The sequence below is a fragment of the Ornithorhynchus anatinus genome, chromosome 14 (assembly GCF_004115215.2).
Source record: "Ornithorhynchus anatinus isolate Pmale09 chromosome 14, mOrnAna1.pri.v4, whole genome shotgun sequence".
NCBI lineage: Eukaryota > Metazoa > Chordata > Mammalia > Monotremata > Ornithorhynchidae > Ornithorhynchus > Ornithorhynchus anatinus.
The window spans coordinates 27249224-27275380 of NC_041741.1; the positions used below are offsets into that span (position 1 = coordinate 27249224).

General features: G+C 39.8%; 1 protein-coding gene across 5 annotated transcripts in view; it reads right to left on the reverse strand.

The window, feature by feature from the left end:
• PPFIA2 (PTPRF interacting protein alpha 2) overlaps positions 1-26157 on the reverse strand; it is a 422696-nt gene that overhangs the window by 254078 nt on the left and 142461 nt on the right. For 3 of the 5 annotated variants that reach the window (XM_007666225.3, XM_029079005.2, XM_029079004.2), the window contains exon 1: positions 21127-21207. The exons of 1 other annotated variant lie outside the window; for it this stretch is intronic. In XM_007666225.3, the coding sequence (XP_007664415.2) occupies positions 21127-21207 (81 nt within the window). Of the gene's footprint in view, positions 1-21126; positions 21480-26157 lie in introns of those variants that run through there. One more of the 5 variants, XM_029079003.2, reaches the window with a different exon arrangement.

Consider the following 26157-nt stretch of genomic DNA (forward strand, 5'->3'; position numbering starts at 1 on the left):
GCTGAAAAGGCATGCAACCTAACTTTCTCATCAGTTGACAACATCAACATCTTTTCTTTCTCAACCTCAGCATCATCTCTGATTAGGCCGTACCTTTAGTCGTATTTTTAGTCTTTCAGGCGCTTGTCATATCAGAGCTTAACACTCTGCATCTTCCTCCTCACATCTTCCTTCCTTCAGCATCTCCTCTCCCTAGTACTTACTTCACTCATTTTCCTCAAATGTCATCTTGCTCACATCTCCCCACTCCTCTAAAGCCTTTCATAGTTATCTGTTGAACAGTGCTCTGCACATAGTAAGCGCTTAACAAATACCAACATTATTGTTATTATTGATCTCCTTATCGACAAGAAACTCCTGACCACTGGTTTTAAGACATTCAATAAACCATCTCTCCTCTACTTATCCATTAAATTCCTTCATCTCAGCTCTCATTCTTTATTCCTCACAAATAAACCAATTCATTTTGCCTCACTCTCACCTTCTTCCTCTGACTCCTTGCTCATGTCCTTCTTCCAGCCTGGCGATAATAATAATAATAATGGTATTTGTTAAATGCTGACTATATGCCAAGCACTGTTCTAAGCAGTGGGGTAGATACAAGGTAATCAGGTTATCCCACATGGGGCTCAGAGTCTTAATCCCCATTTTACAGATGAGGTAACTGAGGCACAGAAAAGTTAGGTGACTTGCCCAAAGTCACACTGCTGATACATGGCAGAGCCGGGATTAGAACCCAAGACATCTGACTCACAAGCCCGTTCTCTTGCTAATAGCCATGCTGCTTCTCTCCTGCCCCTCCATCCTATCTGCCAGAACACAGCTCTTGCCATCTTCAGAGTTCTTCTGAAATCACATCGCCTCCCCGAAGACTTTCATTAATACATCACTTCTGTTTCCTTATTTTATCTGCCCACAGACCACCTCAGTCCTTCTGGGCCAATTACATCCTTATGTATTCAGTGATCATCTGTCCTTCTTTGGTATATACCATTCAGTGTAGTCAGGGAATCATGTCTACCAACTTTGTTGCATTGTAATCAATCAACTGTATTTATTGAGCAATTACTGTGTGCAGAGCACTGTATTAAGTGCTTGGGAGAGCACCACACAATATAATAAATGCATTTCCTGCCCACAATAAGATTACTCTCCCAAGTGCTTAGTACAGTGATCTGCACAGAGAAAGTACTCCATAAATCATTGATTTTTAAGCAATCCTATAAGCACGTCCTCTTTCTTTGTCCTATTTGTAGTAAATTATTTTAGTGCCCACCTCTCTCCTACATTCTAAGTCTTTGAGGGCAGAGACTGTCTCTAGTAACTCTAATGTATAATCCTACTCTCTGAGGGCAGAAGTCTGCACATAGTAGTCACTCCATAAATACTATTAATTGTCTAATCTAAATCATTAACAACAACTGTTGCCATTTCCAAAGCAGCATGGTTTAGTGGCAAGAGCACATGTTTGGTAGTCAGAGGTCGTGAGTTCTAGTCCCGCCTCTGCCACTTGTCAGCTGTGTCACTTTGGGCAAATCATTTAACTTCTCTGTGCCTCAGTTACCTGATCTGTAAAATGGGGATTAACACTGTGAGCCTCACGTGGGACAACCTGATAACCTTGTATCTACCCCAATGCTTAAAACAGTGCTTGGCACATAGTAAGCACTTAAATACCATCATCATCACCCAAACTACCTCTTGGCACCCTGATCTTCCTGAATTCTCTTCTTAGCAAGAGACCCTAAAATAAAGCAGATCTAGAAAAAAGCCTACTCACCAGGTTGATATGCTTGCTGTTGCTACCCAACTGTCTCTTATTTTATCATATTAGACTCCTACTTTGAATTTGAGCACCATGTGAGATAGGAACTGTGTCCAACCTAATTTAATGGCAGTTACCCCAGTGCTTAAAACAGTTTTGTACACATTGTGAGCACTTAACAAATACCATAAAAAAAAGATATCATAAATAAGGAAACATTTTTCTCAGAAGACATAGAGATGCCCATAGAATTTACGGACACAACATTAATGACAAAGCCACTGCATTAATCACAACACCAACAGTAGTGAAATACCACATAGTAATCGGAATTATATTTAATGAGTTTTAAGAATGAAGTCACACAGATAACTGATTCAGTCTCAAAATGAGATGCATAGCAAAATAAGACTGTCCTTTCAAATGCCTTATTGGAGCAGTAGAGCAATAAATTCAATGTCAGTCATTCATTGAATGATACTGTAGGTATTGATAAAATCAGGTAATATAATAGTAAACTCCTGAGATAAAAATAAGGACTGCCTGAAAGGGCAACAAATTTGAAAGATAAAGACTTCTAAGAAACTTTCCATAACTAATGAAAATCTTGCTTCTCTCATATCCCAATCAGGTACTCACTAGGACATGTATGATAAAAGAAATTTTTATTCTCTTACATCAAATTTTTTTTGCATGCTTTGAGGTTCATAATCATCATTATTAGCATATCCAATATAAGAAAAATTTTTTTTTATTTAGATCAGTGTCCCTGCAATAATACGATGCCCTTTATTCATGCTTGCCTACGTTTGAGTCATATAAGATATTTAAATTAAGAATTAAAATGCATTTCTCTCCGTGTGTTCTAAAAGAAGTTCAAAAACAATTTTGTACAATGAAGAAAAACTATGAATGTGTTACAGGAAAATATATTCATTCTGCATATTTTGTCCAAAATACATCTGATACAAAAGGTGAATTATAGCCTCAACAGTGCTCTGCATACATAAGCACTTAATACCATTGATTAACTGATAAAAAAAATCGTTTAAAAATAAAAATTCCCAAACATTTATGATGAAAACCAGCTTTAGAGCCACAAATCTTCATTTTTAGTATATTCTTCCCTCTTTTCTCTTCAAATTGCTTCATGGAATAATTAAAATCAAATCTACTCCCCCATCACAAAAATTTTTGGTAGTTCCAAAATTCCAACTACTGAATGCAAATTTGATAGAATGGTGAGTTGCCTATGGTATTTTTTTTTTTGTTAGGAGCTGTATGTAACAAGCAAAAGTTGATGCATCATCAGTTCTTTCGCAACAACGACCGTCTTTGATAAAAGGAGATCAATTTCATTTCACTGACCCTCTGCACCTGAAACATTTTTTATCTAAGGAGGACAATATTGTGACAGTCCCTGGAGGGATAAAATGAAAAAAAAAAATCTGGAGCATACAGCACTTGCAGAGCTTGGTGCAAAAATTGGCTGCATTCAGTTGCTTAAAAGTTATGCAGAAGGGATTTATTTTCTGCAGTAGGGCTCTATGGAAAAAAAAAAGTGGTGTACAGTCAGGACGTGCCCAAGGTTTCATGAGATTTTATTATGCAGGGATCTGAGTTGAAATATACGCCTTAACAAGATTCATTGAAATTTCTTCCCCATGCACAACATGCATGATTCAGTGGCAGGTGCTGCCAGAGGGGAAGCTAAAAATGAAAATAGATACTGAAATGGTAGTTTTAAAATTTGTACTGGACAGAAGTAAACCGGATGAACACCATCCTTCCCAACATAAAACTGGATTAGTAGCAATTATACAAGGGCTTTTTGTATTAAAGATAGCCCATACTTCCATATCGTAAAGAATATATTAGTGTGTGGGTAGATATGTCTTGCAGGTGGTTGTCATACATTAGTTCTTATTAGAGATTAATGGGAAAAATGGCTGATGCACTCTCAAATGGCCAGTCCACTGCAAAACTCTCAAAAGTCTCTTTTTTGTTATCTTTCATGATTTTAGTACATTTTCCAAGGAGCCAGCAAGCAACTGACTCAAATACTTCGTTATTTTCATCATCATCATCCACTATTCATCCATAAGTACCCACTGAAGACTTTTCAGAACAGATTAAACTAAAATGGTCAATGTCTAGGTGTTTACAACCTAAAGCAGGCAACTAAAAAAAGGTAGGATTAGCCAAATGTAGCTATGAAATTCTGGAGGAATGAACAACTACACAGAAAAAAATGTCTAAATGTATACAGCAGTTATCTAGGTGGAGCAGGTTTGTCTATTAAAGACTCAGATTTTATTGATTTATGCCCAGAGTTCCAAGAAAACACAGGTTTTGGGATACACCACAGTTCTACTTTTTTTGGCTGTCCTCCTCCCTTTTTCTCAGTGCCAGGAGGTGAAAATAATTGTCACTGCAGTTCTGCAGCGGATGGCATTGTATGTCATTGGAGCTACTGGTAAGAGCTTTGGGAAACAGTGGCCTGAAAGGTGCTGATGAAGTGTCAGCACTCTCTTGTCCAAGCCCCATAATTTTGATGTCCCAGTCTTTCTTTTTAGAAAACTGGCCATCGTAATTTCCACTCTGATTCCATGAGTAAAACTCAAAACTTTGGGTGACCCAAAAAACTCCATTTTAATGGGCTTTAAGGATTATGTCTAAAGAAGCTACTTAAAAAAAATGGTATTTGTTAAAGACTTGCTATGTGCCAAGCACTGTACTAAGTGCTGGAGTACATTTGAGATAATCGGACTAGACACAGACCCTATCCCACACAGGGCTCACGGTTTTAATCCCCATTTTAGAGATGAGCTAACAGGCACAGAGAAGTGAAGTGGCTTGCCCAAGGTCACACAGCAGAGAAGTGGTGGAATTGGAATTAGAATCCAGGTCCTCTGACTCCCAGGTCCATGCTCTTTCAACTAGGCTATGCTGCTTTTCATATCTGTCTGAACACATGCTATTCATCAAAGGATAAAGATAATGCAGAACTTAAAATCTACATCATCAATTTCAAGCCTAATATTTTGACAATTAAAATATTTACATTGGCAATGATCCTTAATTGCATTATTTCTCACTCTCTCATAAGTAATGGCAAAATGTCCTGGATCATTTTATAAAAAAAATTGTATTATGATACCCGGGCCAAGCTGTCAGCCCACCCTATGCAAGATCTGCAGCTGTTCTTGCTCAATTTATCAAGACTTACTCTGTGCAGAGAACAGAACTGAGCACTTAGGTCAGTACAAGTGAGTTAGTAGACACGATCCCTCCCTTCTAGCAGGGGAGATGGACTGATAAAAGCAAATTACAGGTAGAGTGAAGTGATAGAGCATAAAGATAGCAATCGATCAGGGGTGGTTACTGAATGCCTACTCTTTGCACAACACTGTACTAAGCACTTGGGAGAGTACAATATAGTTAGGATACGGGATCCCTTCCCTCAGAGAGTTAACAATCTAGTGGGGGCGGCAGACACTAAAATATATATTACAGGTTGGGGTAGCGACCAAGTATAAAGATGTGGACAGAAATGAGTCAGCCAATTCTGTCATATTGCACTCTCTCAATTGCTTAATACAATGCTCTTCACGTAACACTCAATAAATACCAGCGATGATGATTATGTATGTAAGTGCCGTGGGGACAGGGGGTGGGGTGATAATTTAAGTGTTTAGGGATAAGTACTCAAGTTCACTCATGAAGAGGGAGGGATAAAAGAGAAAAGATTAATCAGGGACCGTTCTTAGGGGAGATATGATTGTACTGGGGCTTTAAAGAGGGGAAAGCATATATACAATAGGGGCAGACATGTGAGTGCCCAAGTGCTTAGGTGATGTGGAAATCTCAAAGTATCAGGACGTGGGGAAACAGGGTGTGGATATGAGAAATTAACATGGGAAGGAGAGTAAAGTCAGCAAGGCACAATGAAGTAAGCACAGGTTCTAGTAATGGCTACATCACAGGCCTACTATGTGACTCTGGGCAAGTCTGCTGGAAAAAAACGGAGATGAAAAGGGGATGAGGAATTTGTGTGCAATGGAGAATGGAATGGGAAGACTGGAATGGGACAGGCTTCAGAAGGCACATAGGTGCAGAAAAATCACATTGTTGGTCCTTTCCAGCCCTGATTGGATCTCTTGGACCTTGTCAGAGACCTGGAATGAGTTCATCTGAGAGTCTGTTCAGAAAGAACTCCAGTGGTTGCCTATCAACCTCTGCTCCAAACAAAAATTCCTCACTCTAGGCTTCAAGGCTCTCCATCACCTTGCCCCTTCCTACCTCTCCTCCCTTCTCTCTACCACCCACCCCGCACGCTCCGCTCCTCCGCCGCCCACCTCCTCACCGTCCCTCGGTCTCGCCTGTCCCGCAGTCGACCCCTGGGCCACATCCTCCCGTGGTCCCGGAACGCCCTCCCTCCTCACCTCCACCAAACCTATTCTCTTCCCCTCTTCAAAACCCTACTTAAAACTCACCTCCTCCAAGAGGCCTTCCCAGACTGAGCTCCTCTTCTCCCTCTACTCCCTCTACCACCCCCCTTCACCTCTCCGCAGCTTAACCCTCTTTTCCCCCCCTTTCCCTCTGCTCCTCCCCCCTCCCTTCCCATCCCCTCGGCACTGTACTCGTCCGCTCAACTGTATATATTTTCATTACCCTATTTATTTTGTTAAAGAAATGTACATCGCCTCGATTCTATTTAGTTGCCATTGTTTTTACGAGATGTTCTTCCCCTCGACTCTATTTATTGCCTTTGTTCTTGTCTGTCCGTCTCCCCCGATTAGACCGTAAGCCCGTCAAAGGGCAGGGACTGTATCTGTTGCCGACTTGTTCATCCCAAGCGCTTAGTACAGTGCTCTGCACATAGTAAGCCCTCAATAAATACTATTGAATGAATGAATGAATGAAAGCCATGAGTGATGTCCTCACTGCACCCAAGGAATGGGCAACTATGAGTCAATAGGCATTCTATATGAATTATCATTAGTGTGATAGTATCTTGGACAATGCTTATCAAAGGGAGCTTTGAAAATTCCTTCAAAACCATCTCAATTGAAATCCCTCACTGCTGCCTTTTGAATTTTCTATTATGTAGGGTTTTTATGAAGCATATTTTGAGAACTCATTAAATCTTAATGCATGAGGTACTCAACAAATTGCAATTATCCACATCTTATTGATAAATAAAAAGGTTATAGCTGTTACCGTTGACAAGCTAACTACATTTTATCCTTGCTTGACACCTTTCAGAACTGTTTACAAATGTACAATTTACCAGTAATTGCAATTATTCATGCTGCCATTCATGTTGCCATTTATTTACCCACAAGTAGCTTTGCTAATAACTGAGATTATAGAATTAATTTGTCAAAACCAATCATAAAGTCCTTCAGTCCTTTCCCAAGATTTTGCTTTCTGGCATTTGATTTGATATGGTCTATAATTATATCATCTAGGGATGAAATGACATAGGTCATGGAAACTAAAAGCCAAGACAGTTATTTGAATGTACTAACGCAAGGAAACAATACATTGGCTTCAGATGAAATTATTATCCTAGATGGTTACTACCAGCACTATTTGGGTATTAGTTCATCAGGAGCTCAATTAGTTAATCAATGGTATTTATTGTGTCCTTACTATGTGCACAGCACTGTACTAAGTGCTTGGGAAAGTACTATACAACCCAGTTGGTAGGCACGATGCCTGTCCTCAAGGAGTTTATAAAGCAGCATGGCCTAGAAAAGAAGACAAGGACTTGGGAGACAGAAGGACCTGGGTTCTAGTAGCAATTCTGCCACTTGTCTGCTATTTGATCTTGGGCAAGTCACTTCACTTCTCTGCGCCTCAGTGACCTCATCTGTAGAATGGGGATTAAGATTGTGAGCCCCATGTGGGACAGGGACTGTTTCCTACCTGATTACCTTGTACCTACCCCGGGTACTAGAACAGTGCTTAGCACATATTAAGTACCTAACAAATGCCACAAGTATTATCATCATTATTACTGTTACTTTTATTATACTGTGGGGATCAGGATCCATTTCCTTCACGGGTGGTATTTCACGTCTCATTTGATTCTTCAAATAGGTCCAATAGCTAATGGATCATATTCCACATGATTATTTCTCCTCAAGAAATATATACAGATTTCTTCAATATCCCTGCAAAGAAATCCTTTTTCTTTCTTTTCTTCTTCCTCAGGATGGAATCTGCTCAATCATTTTTTTTCCCCAATAGGAAAACTAGTAGAACGGATACATCGATTTATAAGACAGTTAATTACTATGCCTGAAGAGGCAACATTGAAGGTGGGAAAAGAAATGCCCAACTTATGAAAAGATAAATGGGAGGAGAAAGATGCACACAGTTGACCTAGGTTCATTTTACTAATTGGAAATACGATGATAGAAGAATTAGGGAAGATTGACCCCTCCAGTTTATAACAAGATCCTTAAGTTTGGGTAAGTTAAACACAGTTGGGTGCCTGCACACAGAACTGATAAAGACATCAGTCTAACTGTACTATAACACAAATCACACTAGGCTTCTTCATGCTTTTGTAGTTTTACAGAATTTAGTATTTAAAAATGACTGACAAGGGAGAAAATCATTCTAACAATAGGAGACAAAACAGTATCATCGAAATTTGTTTCTAGTCACATGAATTGTGGTGGTACCTTTTACTCACCTCCACCCATCACATGATTCCCACTGAATCGTTGCCTCTATAATACAATTTTCCAACTCAAGGCTCTACGGGAACTACTGTGTCATAGCAGAAATGACTATATTTGAAGAGTTGTTCTGCACTGTCACAAGCAGCTATTCAGAATTTCTTAGGTTCTGTCTTGGGGGTAAATATCAAACCCCTTTCCTTCCACAGCCAGGAGTGAGGAATTTTGTAGTTTTTGTTAGAAAAACAGCATTTAATTATGTCACCATTTCCTATTTAAGGGGTATTGAAATTGATGCACACATATTAGTTTCAAGAAGGAACTGCCCCATTTCAGTTGGGAATGAAAGTAATAAAAAGCAGGTGCCCTGGCAATAAGCACCAGAGGAACATGGTTTTTTTTTTTTTCATGGTACTTGTTAAGCACTTTAAGTCTTACAGTAAGTGCCTAATAAATAATTTTGACTGATTGACTGGCAAATTCAATCATATTTATTAAGTGTTTACTGTGTGCCCAGCACTGTACTAGGCACCTGGGTGAGTGTAATCCCTGAGATTTGTGAAAAATGTATTTTCCTTTGGAGAGTTCACTATTTTTCAGATGGACACCTTCTGGATGGTAGATTTCCATCCTCAGTCCAACTGCAAAATCAGCTCAGGGGCATAAGCGACAGGCAGGGACGCATTTTGCTACCATCATCAGTGCATTTGTCCCAAGGGTAAAGAGCAAGGAAGAGAATGGCCAGATTAAACATTTATTTGCTCTCCAGTGTCAGCTTGATCACTGCGCACCAATCTTGCCTATCTCACCACTGACCTCTTTTCCGTATCATCCCTCTGTCTTGGAACTCCATTCTCCTCCATATATGTTAGATCACCACTCTCTTGATCGAGTTAGGTCACATGTCCTCCAAAAGGCCTTCCTTGATTAAGCCCTACTTTGCCCAGCTTCTTCTCCCTTCTTCGTCATCTATGCACTTGGATCTGTGCCCTTTAGGCATCTCATATTTACCCCACCCACAGCACTAATGTCCACATCTATAAATTATATATTTCTATAAATGTCTGTCTCCTCCTCTGCTGTAAGCTCACTGTACGCAGGGAACGGTTCTACCTGGCTGGAGAAGCAGCATGGTTTAGTGGCTAGACATGGGCCTGGGAGTCGGAAGGCCTTGGGTTCTAATCCCAGCTCGACTACTTGTCTGATGCATGACCTTGAGCAAGTCACTTCACTTCCCTCTGAGATACCTCATCTATAAAATAGAGATAAGAATATGAGCCCCATATGGGTCAGGGACTGTGTCCAACTTGATTAACTTGCTAAATTATATGATGGCTTGAATAGGGGAAGATCCTGCAAACGAGTAATAGTTCTCTTTTGCTCCATTCCCCTCCTTTGGGTGAGCCAGACCAAATTTAGAGGTAGTACATTCCCTGGGTGACAATATCTACCCTTGGTTTTTGCAGATGACCAGTAAGTCCAATTCTCTGTTACACTGTAAATCTGTGCCTATGAATTTTTTATGGTATTTGTTAAGATGAGTTAACTGAGGCAGAGAGAAGTGAAGTGACTTACCCAAAGTCACACCGCAGACAAGTGGCGGAGCCAGGATTAGAACCCAGGTCCTTCTGACTCCCAGGACCATGCTCTATCCATTAGGCCATGCTAAATCGTTTATTCTGTCCCCCCCACTTGTCACCCTTTCATGGAGAAGCAGGCCATAAACCCAGGAGTCAGGAGATGAGGGTTAGCCATTGCTTGTTTTACGACTGTGGGGAAGTCACTTCGATTTTCAGTGCCTTACTTTCATCATCTGTAAAATGGGAATTAAACTCCTGTCCAATCCGCCCCCTGGCATGGCATAGTGGAAAGAGCCCAGGCTTGGGAGTCGGAGGTCGTAGGTCCTAATCCCGGCTCCACCACTGATCAGCTGTGTGACTTTGGGCAAGTCACTTGACTTCTCTGTGCCTCAGTTACCTCCTCTGTAAAATGGGGATGAAGACTTTGATCCCATGTGAGACAGGGACTGTGTCCATCCAGATTTGCTTGTATCCACCTCAGTGCTTAAGCAATGTTGATAAGTACATATTATAATGTTATTTATTAACCTACTAATCTCTTTCCAAGCACTCTACTAAACAGGAGGCTAGATACAAGATAATCAGGTCAGACCCAGCCCCTGTCCCATGTGGGTGTCACAATCTAAGTAGGAAGGAAAATGAATCCCCATTTTACAGATGAGCAAATGAGGCACAGAGAAGTTACGTGACTTGCCCAAGGTCACAGAGCAGACAAGTCACTGATCTAGGATTAGAACTAGGGGCATCTGACCCTCAGGCCTTGCTCTTTCTGCTAGGCCACATTGTTTCTCACAGAACTTTTCTTAAAAGATGATTTTTTTCCCCAAAGTATTTCTTCTAACTCTGATTCTGAGAAATGTTTCTTAAGTTTAAAAATATTACTTAAACATGTTTTTCTCCATTGAAGAAGAAAGTAGGCAACTCAATCAAAATAACGTCAAATAGTCATCAATTCAATAGCTGGAAAAATCTATGGTTGACATAGAAACAATTTCTAAGTACATCTACTTCAATTCTCCATCAACATTATGATACTTCAAAAAATCAATTAGCTCAGCATACTGAACACTGGAGTGAAAGCTGAAAATACTGTTGATAGCCAAGATACTAAAATACATTTCCAAGTACAGCATTTACAATGCTGCCATGGCAAGTCTGAGGCTCTCAATTTTCTTACAGGAGCCACTTCATTCATCTTAAAAAAATAAATAAAACAAAACCGGAAAACCTGACAATCTACTCCAAGTTTCAATGGAAGACCAACTCATTTCAATCGTGAATTAATAAAACTACCAACTAGTTATTAGTAATAATAGTGGTATTTGCTAAATGCTTACTCTGTGTCAAGCACTGTTCTAAGCTCTGGGGTAGATGCAAGATAACCATATTGGTCACAGTCACTGTCCCACATAAGAATCACAGTCTCAGTTTCCATTTTGCAGATGAGGTATCTGAGGCCCAGAAAAGTGAAATCACTTCCTCAGGGTCGTACAGCAGACAAGGGGCAGAGTCAGGATGTAGCAAAAAGCAAAGGAAGCAAGAAGTGCAGCCTGGTGTCTGCTTATTGTTATACTGTACTCTCCCAAGCCCTTAGTATAGTGTTCTGCATACAGTAAGCTCTCAATAAATGACTGAATGAATGAGCAAGTGGTGTGGCAATAAAACATCAGCTGCAGCAGAGAAGGAATGGATTGGCAGTGACAGAAGAGGTAATTCCCTTAAGCCTAAAACAACCTTTCCCCCTCTGTTTTTTTCTTTATTTTCCTTTCACTCCTCCCCTTTCCCCACTGTCTCCTTTTCTTACTCTCCTTTTCTTCATTTCCCTGTTTTCTCTTTAGGATCTGTGACTTCTCTTTAGGCTTGTGATTTTGAAATTTGATAACTTCGTGCTATGTACAGAGCACTGTGCTAAGTGCTTGGGATTGTACAATGCAACTCCTTATTCCACATCGGGCTCACAATCTTAATTTCCATTTTACAGATGAGTTAACTGAGGCTAGGAGAAGTGAAGTGAAGACCAGGCAGATATGTTCCAAACAAATCAATCTGTGATATTTATTGAGTGCTGTGTGCCGAGCACTGTTCTGAGCACTTGGGAGAGTACAATATCAATCGATTGTTTTTATTTTGCATTTACTCTGTCCAGAGCACTGTTCTAGGAGCTTGGGAGAGAACAATATAACAGAGCTAGTATACACATTCCCTGCTCACAAGGAGCTTACACTCGAGAGGGGGAGACAGATATTGATATGCATAATTTATAATATATAATTGAAAGATGTGTACGTTAAGTGCTGTGGGGTTGAGGGTGGGAGGAAAACCTAATGTTCAAAGGTCACAGATCCAAATACATAGAAAATGAAAAAGGAAGAGGTAGCCAGGGAAAAGGGGACAAAATCAGGGAAAGCCTCTTGGAGGAGTTGTGATCTTTGTAATGCTTTGAAGGTGGGGGAAGGGGAAGGAATTCCAGGCTAGGGGAATGATGTAGGAAAAGGGTAGGCAGTGATGAGGTAAAATGAGGGTTGGCACTAGAGGAGTGAAGTGTGCAGGCTGGGCTGTAGTAGAAAATCAGTGAAGACTACTTTAAAACCAGTGGTAAGAAGAGTTTCTGTTTGATGCAGAGTTGAATGAGCAACCATTGGAGGTAATTGGCAAATGGGAAAGTATGGTCTAAACCAATTTTTTGAAAAATGAACCATGTAGCAGAGTGAAGTATCGACTGGAGTGGTGAGAGATAGGAGGCTGGAAGGTCAGTGACGAGCTAAATTCAGAACTTAAGAAGGATTGCAGAAGTGCTTGGATGATCATAATAGGAGATCGGTTGGAGAGAAAATGGCAGATTTTAGCAATCTTGTAAAATTTTATGACACACTTAATTGACTATATCTATTTTGAATTTAGTTTAATGCTTCCTTTTTTGTTAAAAGATAAAGATTTAAACTCATGTTTCTACACAGCCTAAGACTTGCCCCCCAACTTCTGGGAGAAATCCTGGTAGTTGGCTTCAAAAATATTTTGAAAGTACATTTTTTTCCATCTTATGGAGCTATACTTATTTAATAGTAGAATAAACAACATTTTATAAGCATCTGAACATAGCTCGATAAATTCCTTGGTAGAGCACTGAGCATATCACTGACTGCAAAGAAATAGTTGATTTGCATTTCTGATACATGCTGAAGATGAGAACGTGTTCACTCTGAATGAAGAAAACTTTCCTATTTAAGGAAAATCCATTTTCTTTTCCGTGGTAATGTAGATTTACTCAGCCATTAATTTAAACTTTCAAGAACTTGAGTTCTTTCTGGTATTCTGGGAATTCAAATTCTGACTCCATTTGAAGGCTGAATATCTCATTGATTTGTGCTTGGAGTAGTCAACCCTTTACTGGTGTCTGATAAGCCTTTTCTGATGGTTGCCAACCATGAATATGTACCTATCTGACTTCAGATTTTTCTTCATTTGAAGTGCAGAATGTCAGGATTTATTTTTTCTCCACCTCACACTTAAAGTGTGATCTGTGAGTTTGTGGCTCCATTGAAGCGTTCACAAAACTTCAATTCAGAGAACCGGCCTGACACTTCAGGTCTAATAAGATAAATCTAAACCATCCAGTGATCCAGTCTGAGAACCTAGGCTTCCGTGACAGAATTCCAAGGATCAGTTACTAATCTGTAGAGATACATCGTATGCTTAGAATGTCGCTATGAGCTATAGCTGTTGGAAAGTCACGGGAATTCAAGGCTAAGAGGAATGCCACACGTCAGCCTTGCCAAGAGGATCAGACAGAATTATTACCCCAGAAAATGATCACTAGCCCCTCCCCAACTTACATTCTCACAGTGAAGAGTAACGTAAAATACTAATCCCGAAGCTCATATTATCCCTTTGTCCTGAAATCACCGTACTATACATATATTTCTACCTCATTTATTTCAGCCTAATCTATTTTCACCTCATATTCTGAAAGGCCCCATTTAATTGCATGCCTGGATGTTAGGTTGCAAATAGAAAATTATTTCATTATGAGATTTTAATTTTGCCTACTCAGAAGTATGCATTAAATGCTTACTGGGTGCAGAGCCCTGTACTAAGTGCTTGGGAGAATACAACAGTTTGTTAGACATGTTCCCCGTCCAATTTCTCTGGGTAAAACGGTGGTTAAGATTGTGAGCCCCTTGTGGGAAATGAACTTTGTCAAACCTTACATCTACCCAAGCCCAATGTCTGGCACATTGTAAACACTTAACAAGTACTGTAAAATAGAGTAGAGGAAAACAGAAAGGGTCAGAGAAATGTGCCTTGAAGGACTCCCAGACAGTAGATGCATTAAATATTTCAATTTTACAAATCTCTCTAAAGGATTAAAAAGTGATCAAATCTTACTCCAGTGCTTAGTACAGTATTCTGCAAAAAGTTAACATTCAAAAAATACCACATTGATAGTTTGATTTGGTGTTTAATAATTAGTATCTAAAGGCCATGTCCAATCTTACTTAGAAATCATTTTGTAAATATAATCGTATTAAGTGGGATGCAGCACAGCCTAGTAGGAAGACCAGAGGCCTGGGAGTTGGAAGTCCTGGGATCTAATCCCAGTTCCACCACTGGTCTGCTATATGACCTTGGGCAAGTCACTTAACTTCTCTGTGCCTCAATGCCTATTCCCCTTCCAACTTAGAATGTGAGCCCCATGGGGATATTGTGTTTAATAATTAATATCTAAATTTCATGTCCAACCTTAGAGATCATTTTTTTAATTTAATCATATTAAATGGGAAGAAGCATGGTTCTGTGGCAAGAGCACGGGCTTGGGAGTCAGAGGACTTGGGTTCTAATCCCAGCTCCCCCACTTCCTGTGTGACCTTGGGCAAGTCACTTAACTTCTCTGTGCCTCGGTTCCCTCAACTGTAAAATGGGGATTAAGCCTGTGAGTCCCATGTGGGACTGGGATTGGGTCCAAATGGATTGACTACCTTGTATCTGCCCCAATGCTTAGTAGAGTACTTGGCACATAGTAACTCAGTCCATCATATTTACTGAATGCTTACAGTGTGCAGAGCACTGTACAAAGCACTTGGGGGAGTACAATATAACAGACACATTCCCTGCCCGCAGTAATTGCTTAACAAATACCACAGTTATTATTAGTAGTATTAAATCTTATTTGAAATATTTATCATACTAGCATTAATAACATTTCCAGTCATGCTTTAAAATTAACTTCTGCACTTCATTTAACTTTCAAACATATTTTCAAAGATTTCAAGGGGCTAACAGACTAACAGTCCTTACTACAATGGGATAACAGAGACACAATTTTTTTTTTTCCAAAAAACTGAGGAACAAAAGGGTTTATTTTTCAACTTTCACTGTGGTTTAGTGACCTGTTTAGCAGGAGCAGAAGGACCCTGTGCTAGTACAACTGTGGATCTTCTAAGTATTCAGAAGCTCCTGCAGATGTAATGAAGAGTTTGCTTAATGTGTCAGTCACATTACATTTATAACACCCAAACCTTCCATTAATTTTGGTGTCAAATGCAGGAAACTCCCAAGGTGCAGACTAGATCAATGAAATGAAATGAAAACAGAATAAAAGAAAATAGTCCCCGTTACACAGTCCTCTTTGACACTGTAAGATAGTCTCTAAGAATTTCTCTTTTCATCTAGTATTTTTCTTTTTACTAGATTAAGCAAGCAGTATTTGGATGAAAAGAATCCTCACAGTGTTTTTTTCTCCAATATTTTTTTTTTTATATTCAATCACCACCCATGTACTCAGTCCGTATAACTTGCACGAATGGTAAAAAAAAAAAAAAGATTATCCTCTGCGTCTCTGTCCAGATTTATTTATAACAGTGCTTATTGTCATTACAGCATTTATTAAGCAACTATTCTGCACAATGATTATTTGATTGGTAGGCACGGGTAGATAAAAGGGTATGAGATAGGACACAATCCCTATCCCCATTTTACAAATGAGAAAACTGAGACAGAAGGAAATTAAGCGACCTGCCTAAAGTCAGGCAGCAGACCTGTGGCAGAGTGGGAACTAGAACCCAGATTTCGAGTCCCAGCCCCATGTTCTTTTCACTAGGCTAAAAGTTTTGAAATAACTTTGCTACATTCAGCTCAGATGCTAGTTCATGGCATTGGTACAATCAACTGCTTACTAGCAATTCATTAAACTGATAATCTCATCTAAAAAAAAAAATCCTTTAAATCTGCACATGGAATCCTTTTTTTCAAGGTCTGTGTTCAACCCTGGGATTTTCCAATGTTCCATAAAATGGCCATTTCTATTGTTAGTGCTTTTAATATTTCAAGCCTGTACTGACATCAATGAGACAACACTAACTTTCCATTTATAAAATAAATGAGGGACACACATGAAGGAAAAATGACATAATTCCTAGTAATTCACTAATCAGAGGAGAACTGTACATGGCAGAATTGTGAAAGCTGCCAGACCACTCCAAGACAATAAAAGATGGGCCCTGAATCTTTTGGATAACAAAATAATTTTAAATTGTATTTGAAATGCTGTATATAGTTTAACATATTTAAATTTGAAATTACATTTGAAATACTATCTGCAAAATTATTTAATGAAATAAATTAAATGTAGAGGGCAGGGATTTTGTCTATCTAAACTACTGATGTACTTTCCCAAGGCCTTAATTGAGTGTTTATGGTACAGAGTAAGCACTCAATAAATATCTCTGATAGACTGATAATCTCTTTGAGGTCGGGATTATAGTTTCTTATTGCTGTACTCTCGCGGCTTTACATAATGCTCTGCAACAGGTACTCAATAAATACTACTGACGGATGGATAATTGCCAGGAGAGATATTCACCCATGCATGAGCACTTCCCTCTTCAGACAAACCAGAGAGGATACAGAGGACAGGCCACAGTATAGTGGTTTTCCATATCGTGTTTGGTACTTAAACAGCACATCTATGGAGGAACGTGGATTTCAATTTGTGTTTCAATTTGAACAGTACTTTCCAAGCGCTTAGTACAGTGCTCTGCACACAGTAAGCGCTCAATAAATACGACTGAATGAGTGAATTCTTCCCTTTCATTGCATCTTGCATTAAGAACTATTTCCTGAGTACTTACTGTGTGCAGAGCACTGCTCAAAATGCTCAGGAAAGTGCAATTTGTAATTTATTCATGTTCTGTAATTTATTTAGGCACATCTGTAAATTGTTTATTTATATTAATGTCTTCCTCACCCTCTTGAATGTAAGCTCGTTGTGGTAAAGGAATGTGTCTGTTTATTTTTATATTGTACTCTCCCAAGGTCTTAGTACAGTACTTTGCACACAGGGAATGTCACTGTTTATTGTTGCACTGTTCTTTCCCAATCACTTAGTACAGTGCTCTTCACACAGTAGACAATAAATATGACTGAAGTGCCCAATAAATGAGTTTGAAGGAATGAAAATTGGTAATTGTGATCCCTGGCCACAATCACTCGATCAGTGGTATTTATTGGCACTTACTCTGGGCAGAACACTGTACTAAGAGCTCACCATCTATGGAAGGAGCTTAGAATCTACAGGAGGAGCTAACAGGCATTTGCAGTTGCTGCAAATAGCATATGGCCAACTTAAAAGCGCTGATATCCACTTCATCTTCTGCTGACAAATTCCACGTTTACTTATGTTATTCTATATTTATTTTGTGTGGCTCTTCTCTTAATCAGTCAATGGTATGTATTGAACTCTGTGAACAGAGAACTGTACTGGGTGCTTGGAAGAGTAGAATGAAATGTGGTTCATAGACATGATCCTTGCCACAGGGAGCTTACAGTCTACAGGGGGAGATGAACTTTAAAATGATTAACTGATAGGGGAAATGGCAGACCATAAGGGTATATCCATAAGTGCTGTGGGGCTGGGGGTGGGTGAATATCAAGTGTTTAAGGGGTACAGATCCAAGTGTATAAATGATGCAGAAGGAGGGCAGAAGGAGGGGAAATGAGGGGTTAATCAGGAAAGAACTCTTGGAGAAGATATGATTTTGGTAGGACTCTGAAGGTGGAGAGAATGGTCTGACATAGCAATTAATCAGTCAATGGCACTTTTTGAGTGTTTTCTGTGTGCAAAGAACTGTACTGAACACTTGGAGGAATAGAATTTAACAGATTTGGTAGACACATCTCCTGCCTCAAAAGAAGGTGCTCTGAACGCTGGAAAGTGCCATTGATTGACTGAAGAGTTCCAGGCAGGAGGAAAGGATATGGACACACTGTCGTCCGAGAGACGGATCAAATTGAGGTACAATGAATAAGCTTGTGCGGGAAGAGTGAAACAGTTAAGTTGGAGTTGATCAGCAAGGTAAGCTAGGACAGGTAGGGCTGATTGAGTGCTTTAAGGCCAATAGTAAGGAGGTTCTGTTCAGCACAGAGATTAATTGGCAAAAACTGGAGGTTTTTAAAGAGAGAGGAGATAGGGACTGAAATTTTTTTTTTCCAGAAAAATGATCCAGGCAGCAGAGTGAAGCCTGGAGTAGTGAGAGACAGGAGACAGGAGAGCAGTGATGAGGTTAATGCAGTGATCACAGCAAGATAGGATAAGCTTGGCTTAGTGGAGCACGGGCTCAGGAGTCAGAGGTCACGTGTTCTAAACCCAGCTCTGCCACTTGTCAGCTGTGTGACTTTGGGCAAGTCATTTAACTTCTCTGTGCCTCAGCTATCTCACCTGTAAAATGGGAATTAAGATTGTGAGCCCCACGTGGGATAACCTGATTACCTTGTATCTACCTCAGCTTTGAGAACAGTGCTTGAAAATAATAAGCATTTGACAAATACCATCTTTACTATTATTCTAAGTGGTTGGATCAACAAGGAAGCAGTTTGGATGGGGCAGAAAGGGCGGCTTTTAGAGATGCTGTACAGGTAGATCAGGCAGGATTTGGTGACGGGCTCAATATGCAGGTCGAATGAGAGAGATGAGTCGAGGATGATGCTGAGACTTTGAGCTTCTGCGACAGGGAGGATAGTGATGTTGTCTACAGTGAGTTATCTCACATCTGTTCTCATTTTGCATTTCTGGAAGTAGCATGGCCTAGCAGAAAGAGCATGGATCAGGGAGTCAGAGAACCTGGGTTCTAATCCCCGCTCTGTGACTCGTCTGCTGTGGGACCTTGGGCAAGTCACTTAACTTCTCTATGCCTCAGTTACTTCATCTGTGAAATAGGGATTAAGACTGTGAGCTTCAACTGGGACTGTCCAACCTGATTAGCTTGTATCTACCCCAGCTCGTAGTACAGTGACTGGCATAAAGTAAGCGTTTATCAACTAGCTTTAAGAAAAAAAACACAAAAAATTAAGCCGAGGAGGAATTCAGGATCTTTTTTCCAACAACAGGTATCTGGGTAGGAAGAAGACAATGTGTAATGGAAGAAACTCCTGTGCACTTGTATGCAGGAGTGAGGGACAGCATGAGGAACTACAGAGAGACATTTATTTAATGCGGTATTCTTCATAAACATAGGTCCCACATTTTTAGAGAACTGATTATGCCGACCGAGATGCCAAAAATCTTTTCCCAATTCAGATTCAACCCACCTGCATTCCAAACAAGATTTCTTTTGCACAAAAATGTTTCGTTAAAAATACCATGGTTATGTTTAAAAATCATCTTTTCATTTTCAAGGGAAAGTCATCTAACGAAAGACGGCGTATGGCGCAGTGAAAGCCTGGGTCACATATGAGCAGAGTTACTCTCCTGACCCTTTCAGAGATGGAGGTAGAATACCTGTCTCAAGGGCTACGTGAAAGACTCTTAAGGTATTGGAAAACATGGTTATACCTCAGTGTGTGGAAGAGGAGTCTGAGGAGAATTTTGTATCTGAATCGGTGCCAGAATTGGCGGACCATTGCTGTGCGAAGGGTCCAGATGCTACATAACAGCTCCTCACTATCAGGAATCATCATTGTAAAACATGGGAGGAGAGAACACGACTAAATATAGAAGCATAAGAAAAAAAGAAACATGGAAGGGAAGGGATCATTATCCCCAGTGCGCCCAGTTGGCAAACTCCGGGAGCTGCCTAAATAAATACATGAGCTCTTTCTGCGTGTTTTTTTTCTTTTTGAGAGTTGGTTTTTATCTTACACCTTTCAATTTTCTCATATTGGTCCCAGAATTTAAATATCTAGTTTTCTAGACATGACCTATTTTGGGATGACAACTAAACAAAACAAGTAGATAGGAGGAATTTTGTTTTTAATCTCATCAAACTAAAATCCTGGGCCAGAAGAGGCATTTTCTCATTTCACGTAAAGTGAATTATCACTAAAACCTGACTGCTGAGAGGCACATTTGTTTCCCTGATTGGTACACACTCGATACAGGAGTTCATATTTTTCTCAGACAGATGACTAGCTTATTCAAATGCTTCGATTAAAGCTTTATGCCTCACATTTATTCTTCCATTATTTATCACTTTGACCTTTTGATAATACAGGAAAGCTTCTGCCTGAGTGAGGTTCTAGTTTGCTGTAAATTGATAACCTTAATACAAAAACCACAATACTCTGTGTGTGTGTGTGTGTGTGCATTTGCCTATTTGCCTGCTTTGCTCCTGATTGCTCTTACACAGCCATTTGGCAAAATAAATCTACCTAAAATAATAGGGATTGTGAAGCTATGTATAAGATATTAAAGTGTTTTCCCAAGCCTAACAGACATATTTTTCAGAGCTTCGTAAACCATTTTCATCTATAGTATCTTGAATTTTGTGATTTTTTTTTCAGGGATGTGTCTCTAAAACATTGCCTCCACACACTAGAGGGAATTCTGGCTAGCATTATTATGAAATTCAATAAACCTTAATGAACTCTGGGGAAAATGAGATGTTCAACAGCACTGCACTAGCACAGACAATCTTATTCCTATTTCATTTTACCAAGAAAAACTCAATTGTCAACACTGCTAGTTTTTTTTTTCCCCAATCACATTTTCAGCACTCTAGCACGTGGACACTTCCCATCACTTTTCCTTTCTCTGATCAAAACTTTAACTACATTTTTACTCCCTAAGAACTGAAGTTAATGAAAACTCACTTACTTGAAAAGTATAGAACCGGGTCCCATTAGGAGGGTGCATCTTGGGGGAGCCAGAAACGCTGTTCATATCCGAGAAAATCATTTCTGATCCCAGAGACAATACAATTCGCAAGGAGATACGGATGCAGAGCGGAGCTTAGCTTACAGATCAATCCTGTCGTGCATTTAGGGGGGAGAAGGGACAAAATGAAGTCTGCATCATCCTTTTCAGATTGTTCACCGATAGCAGCAGTCTGACTCCCTTGCTTCTACATTTGAAAGCTAAAATGGATGGTGATCACTTCCCAAACTCTAGTTCGGCTAGTCCTTTAGAAGGTGCAAAGATAATTTTAAAAAAGAGAGAGAGAGAGAGAGAGAATCACATAAAGGAGGAAAGCTAGAACCGACAGTAAGTGGAGCTTGTGCAGAATCTGGCAATGCTTTGGGACCTGCCCATCTGTTCTCAGTGATAATCACCTCCCTCCTCCACCACAGCCACGCAGAGTGATTATGCTAAACATTCCGGTTAACCAATAACACACAGCTTCATTTCAAGCAGGCATGGACTGTGTGAGAAACAGGACCTGGTAAAACGGAGCATCTCTTTTGACTCACCCCAGGTGCACTAGAGATGTCATTTAAAGCTGTCTTTAATAAATCACTTGGACTAATTGATTCAATTTTGCCCCCAACTCTTTTCTGCTGTCTCATCTTCTTGACTGTACTTATTCTAAACAGTATTTTTGCAGTACTTTCCTTTAAAAGCTGCCTCACATTTCACAATAAAAATAGCGTCTGCTTTTGCCATCTGTGGCATTTAATATCATGGTAGATTAGCCTGAGAACAGTGGATACAAGTTGAATGATTTTATATTGAGCTGCTTCATAAATATGATATGCTAAAATGTTCTTTGCCCTGCCTCAACTTTTATTATAAACAAAACAAACTTGCTTTATGGTTGATATCAAATTACATTCACTGTTTTTCTCCATGCCTAATATAATCATCCAAATAAACCTAATATTTTTTCCTATTTTTATTTATCAATTTTTAATTAGAACTTGCTAGCCTTTTGCCATTTTCAGTATTAATTGGGCAAACCCAACACACAGTGAAAACATTATGAACCAAATCATTATGAACCAACATTATCCTTAAATTCAGAAAACATCTGAATTTAAGGTTAATGTTGGTTCATAATGATTTAGAGAGAGATTCTCTATCAGATAGTTGTTTTTTCTAGATTACAAACCATTACTTGCAAATTCCTATGTTGTGCAGCAAGGCATATTCGCTGTTCCTTGTTAACACCCATATTGTTCAGTCTGCAGGAAAGCACTAAAGATCATATTCAAATGACTTGGCACCTTGTAGAAGCAAAAATAAATGTTCCATTTACACATAATTCAGAAGTGAGGAACTAAGAGAAGGATGAAACTTGGGAATAAGCCAAAAACAAGGCCTCTGTGAGCCCATCAAAGAGACGTTCGTGTTAGACACAATATAGAATAAAGAAATGGAATCCAGCCTCTCTGAATTTGAAAACTGCCGAAGATACCACTGATGTTTACAAGTTGCACCTTTTCTTTCCCCCCAAATCCTATTACTTCTTTGATCCAAATAACGTTTTAAATTTGTTAACATCAGAGGAATACACCTCCAGGAAGATATCTTCAGGATGCAAAAACTAATGTCAGGAAATAGAAGACATCAGAACATTTTGCTGGGCTGAGATTCAAGCTTTCGTACTTGAGAATACACAGGCTAACGAGCAAAATGTTTCCATTACCGAAGCAATGCAAAATAGTTATTTTGTCTTCTACGTGAACAAAATCAGCCTTAGGTTTCCTACCATTTTCCTGAAACCAAACTAACTCCCAATATCCCAAACTGGATAGAGATTCTAGATCAAAGGCTTATGAGAGTCTGGAAAGTGCAGTGACATCTCGAAGAAAGGCAGCTGGGAGGCCTCACTAGGAGTTAAGAGTCAAGTGAGAGATGTTGCTGACCTCTCAGCCCGTGGACCCGGACTGGAAGCAGCATGGTGTAGTGGATGGAGCACAGGCCTGGAAGTCAGAAGGTCATGGGTTCTAATCCTGCCTCTGCCACTCATCCACTGAGTGACCTTGGGTATGTCACTTCACTTCTCTCTATCAGTTACTTCATCTGTTAAACGGGAATAGAGACTGTGAGCCCCACGTGGGACAGGAATTCCAACCCAATTTGTTTGTATCCACCCCAGCATTTAGCCCAGTGCTTGGCACATAGTAAGCGCTTAACGAATACCACAGCTATTATTGTTATTATTGTTAGGTAAATCTCTATATAGCCCGCTGGTGAAGCTGTTTCCTGGAAACTGACAAAGTCTTTACCTGTTTTGTCTGGAAATTCAAGAAGCTGTGGCTTTGGCTTCGTAATTATAAAGGCTATTCCATATTAAAAGGGGCATTCCTCTCGAAAGCTCCACAGTTGCTATCTGGCTAGCAGTCTCAATGTACTGAGGAAAAATACTCCCCAGTACTATAAATAGCTAGAAAAGACAGCTTTCTCAAATAGCCCGGTGAGTGTACCAGCATCTTCAAAGGACTCTCTTTTTAAAGAACCAAGATTAAAAGCTCATCTTGGAAATTTCCTGAAAACTTTTTTAGGCAATTTTTGCATACCCAAACAACTGTGTATATAGTTATCATTTACATGAAACAAATGACTCCCTTTTGCATGAGCCTATGTTGTTTCACAACAGCACCTTTCCTATTAAAACAAATCACATTTTCCACCTGGCTCTACAGGCTCCAAAGCAAAGGAGCAAAACACATTTTGATGACAAAAATACACAGTCCTTTCATGGTTTCCCATGAAAAGACTGAAATGGGGATAAAATGGGACATAAAAGGTAGGTTTCTCAATAATTTACTCATCTAATTCAATAAAAATATGTGATATAAATCTTAATTTAAAACATGTCTTTCCATTACATATCACTAGAGGAGGCAATACGCCACATGGAAAAGAAAATATTATGCCAAAAGAATAGAAAGCATTCTATACCATCAGATGTGACATGCTGTTTTATATAGGATATTTGCAGCAAATCAACCTCGTGTGCTTCTGATCAGGTGAGCATATCCCGGCTAATGTTTATTTTGTAGGGAAACCACAAAGATATTTTGGGTCTCCATTTATTTCCTGAACGCACCTTGGTGACTCTTACCATTCTAAAAGGCTGCTAGAGAAACTAGGTGTCGACTCTAGAAAAGGTGGACATTTTCCTGCTACCTTTGTAGACGTAAAACGGCCAAAGAAGGGTGCTTGGTACCCCTGATTTTCTTGCTTCTCCAGTGGCCCTGAAGGGTTCTTTAAGGTTCCTATATGTGGGCAGTGAATTCTTTAACAGATTCTAGGTTCAGTCAGAGGCATTAACTCCATATGGAAACACATAAAATGACAAATTTTGTCAGGAAAGCAATCTAATCCCTAACAGGGCAGAGACAGTGAGGTACACATAAACCATTGGAGCCCCTAGACAGCTGATATAACACACTGGAAATTTTTCATATCATTGGGAGAAAGAGGGTCATGAAATTATTATAAAAAACCATGGGAAGAAATGTCATGTGCACTTCAAAGGACCTCAATCTATCAACCAATGGTGATATTCGAGTGCTTACTTGAGTGCTTAGAACAGTGCTTGGCATATAGTAAATGCTTAACAGATGCCATCATTATTATTATTACTATACAGAGCACTGTATGGACCACTTGGGAGAGCACAGTAAAGTAAGTAAAAAGAATCCCTGCTCTCGAGGAGCTGGAGAGACAGACGTTACCTATCGCTCTTGATGGGACCCTCCGCACACCCATTTATATATCCACGCACCTATCCCCTGCTACCCGAGGGCTAGTTCTAAAGGTCCATCCATTCATTCATTCGATAGTATTTATTGAGCGCTTACTATGTGCAGAGCACTGTACTAAGCACTTGGAATGTACAAATCGGCAACAGATAGAGACAGTCGCTGCCCATTGACGGGCTTACGGTCTAATGGGGGAAACAGACAGACAAAAACAATAGCAATAAACAGAATCAAGGGGATGCACATCTCAGTAAAACAATAGCAATAAATAGATTCAAGGGGATGTACATCTCATTAACAAAATAAATAGGGTAATAAAAATAGATACAAATGAGCGGACGAGCACAGTGCTGAGGGAAAGGGAGAGGGGGAGGAGCAGCGGGAAAGGGGGTGAAAAGGGGGCTTAGCTGAGGGGAGGTGATGGGGGGGTTAGAGAGGCAGCAGAAGGAGCAGAGGGAAAAGGGGAAGCTCAGTCTGGTCCACATGGGGAACTGTAGATTAAAGGGTACCTTGTGGCATAGGACTAGGAGTGATATTTTCCCTGCCCAATTTCCACCAGCAACACGATAAAGGCAGTGTAGCCTAGTGAAAAGAGCATGGGCCTGCAAGTCAGAGGACCTGGGGGTCTAATACCATCTCTGCCATTTGTTTGCTGTGACCTTGGGCAAGTCACTTAACTTCTCTGTGCCTCAGTTTACTCAACTGTAAAATGGGGATTAAATCTCACTCCCTCCTATCTAGATTGTGAGCCCTCTGTGGGACAGGGACTGTAGCTACCCCAGCACTTAGAACAGTACTTGGCACACATACAAAATGTACCATCGGTCAATCAAGCACTTAGGAGAGTGTTGTGTACACAGTAAGAACTCAATAAATACGACTGAATGAGTGAGGTATTTTACTGAACATGAACTTAATGAGAAGCACAATAATCGATCAAGCAATTGTATTTTCTGAGTACTTACACTGTGTTAAACACATGGACCAGTAAAACAGAGTTGGTAGACAAAATCCTTGCCCAAGATTTAGTGGAATAAGGGTTTCTGAGAACAACAAGAGCAAAATGTGCACATCTGCTTGCAAGGAGTTTATAATCCAAACAGCCACCGTTAAACTATATAAAAAGAACAATCTATGTGCTCCATTAAATTTTTATGTATTGATTTATTTTTCCATACTTCCGCTGTTGCATGTTATA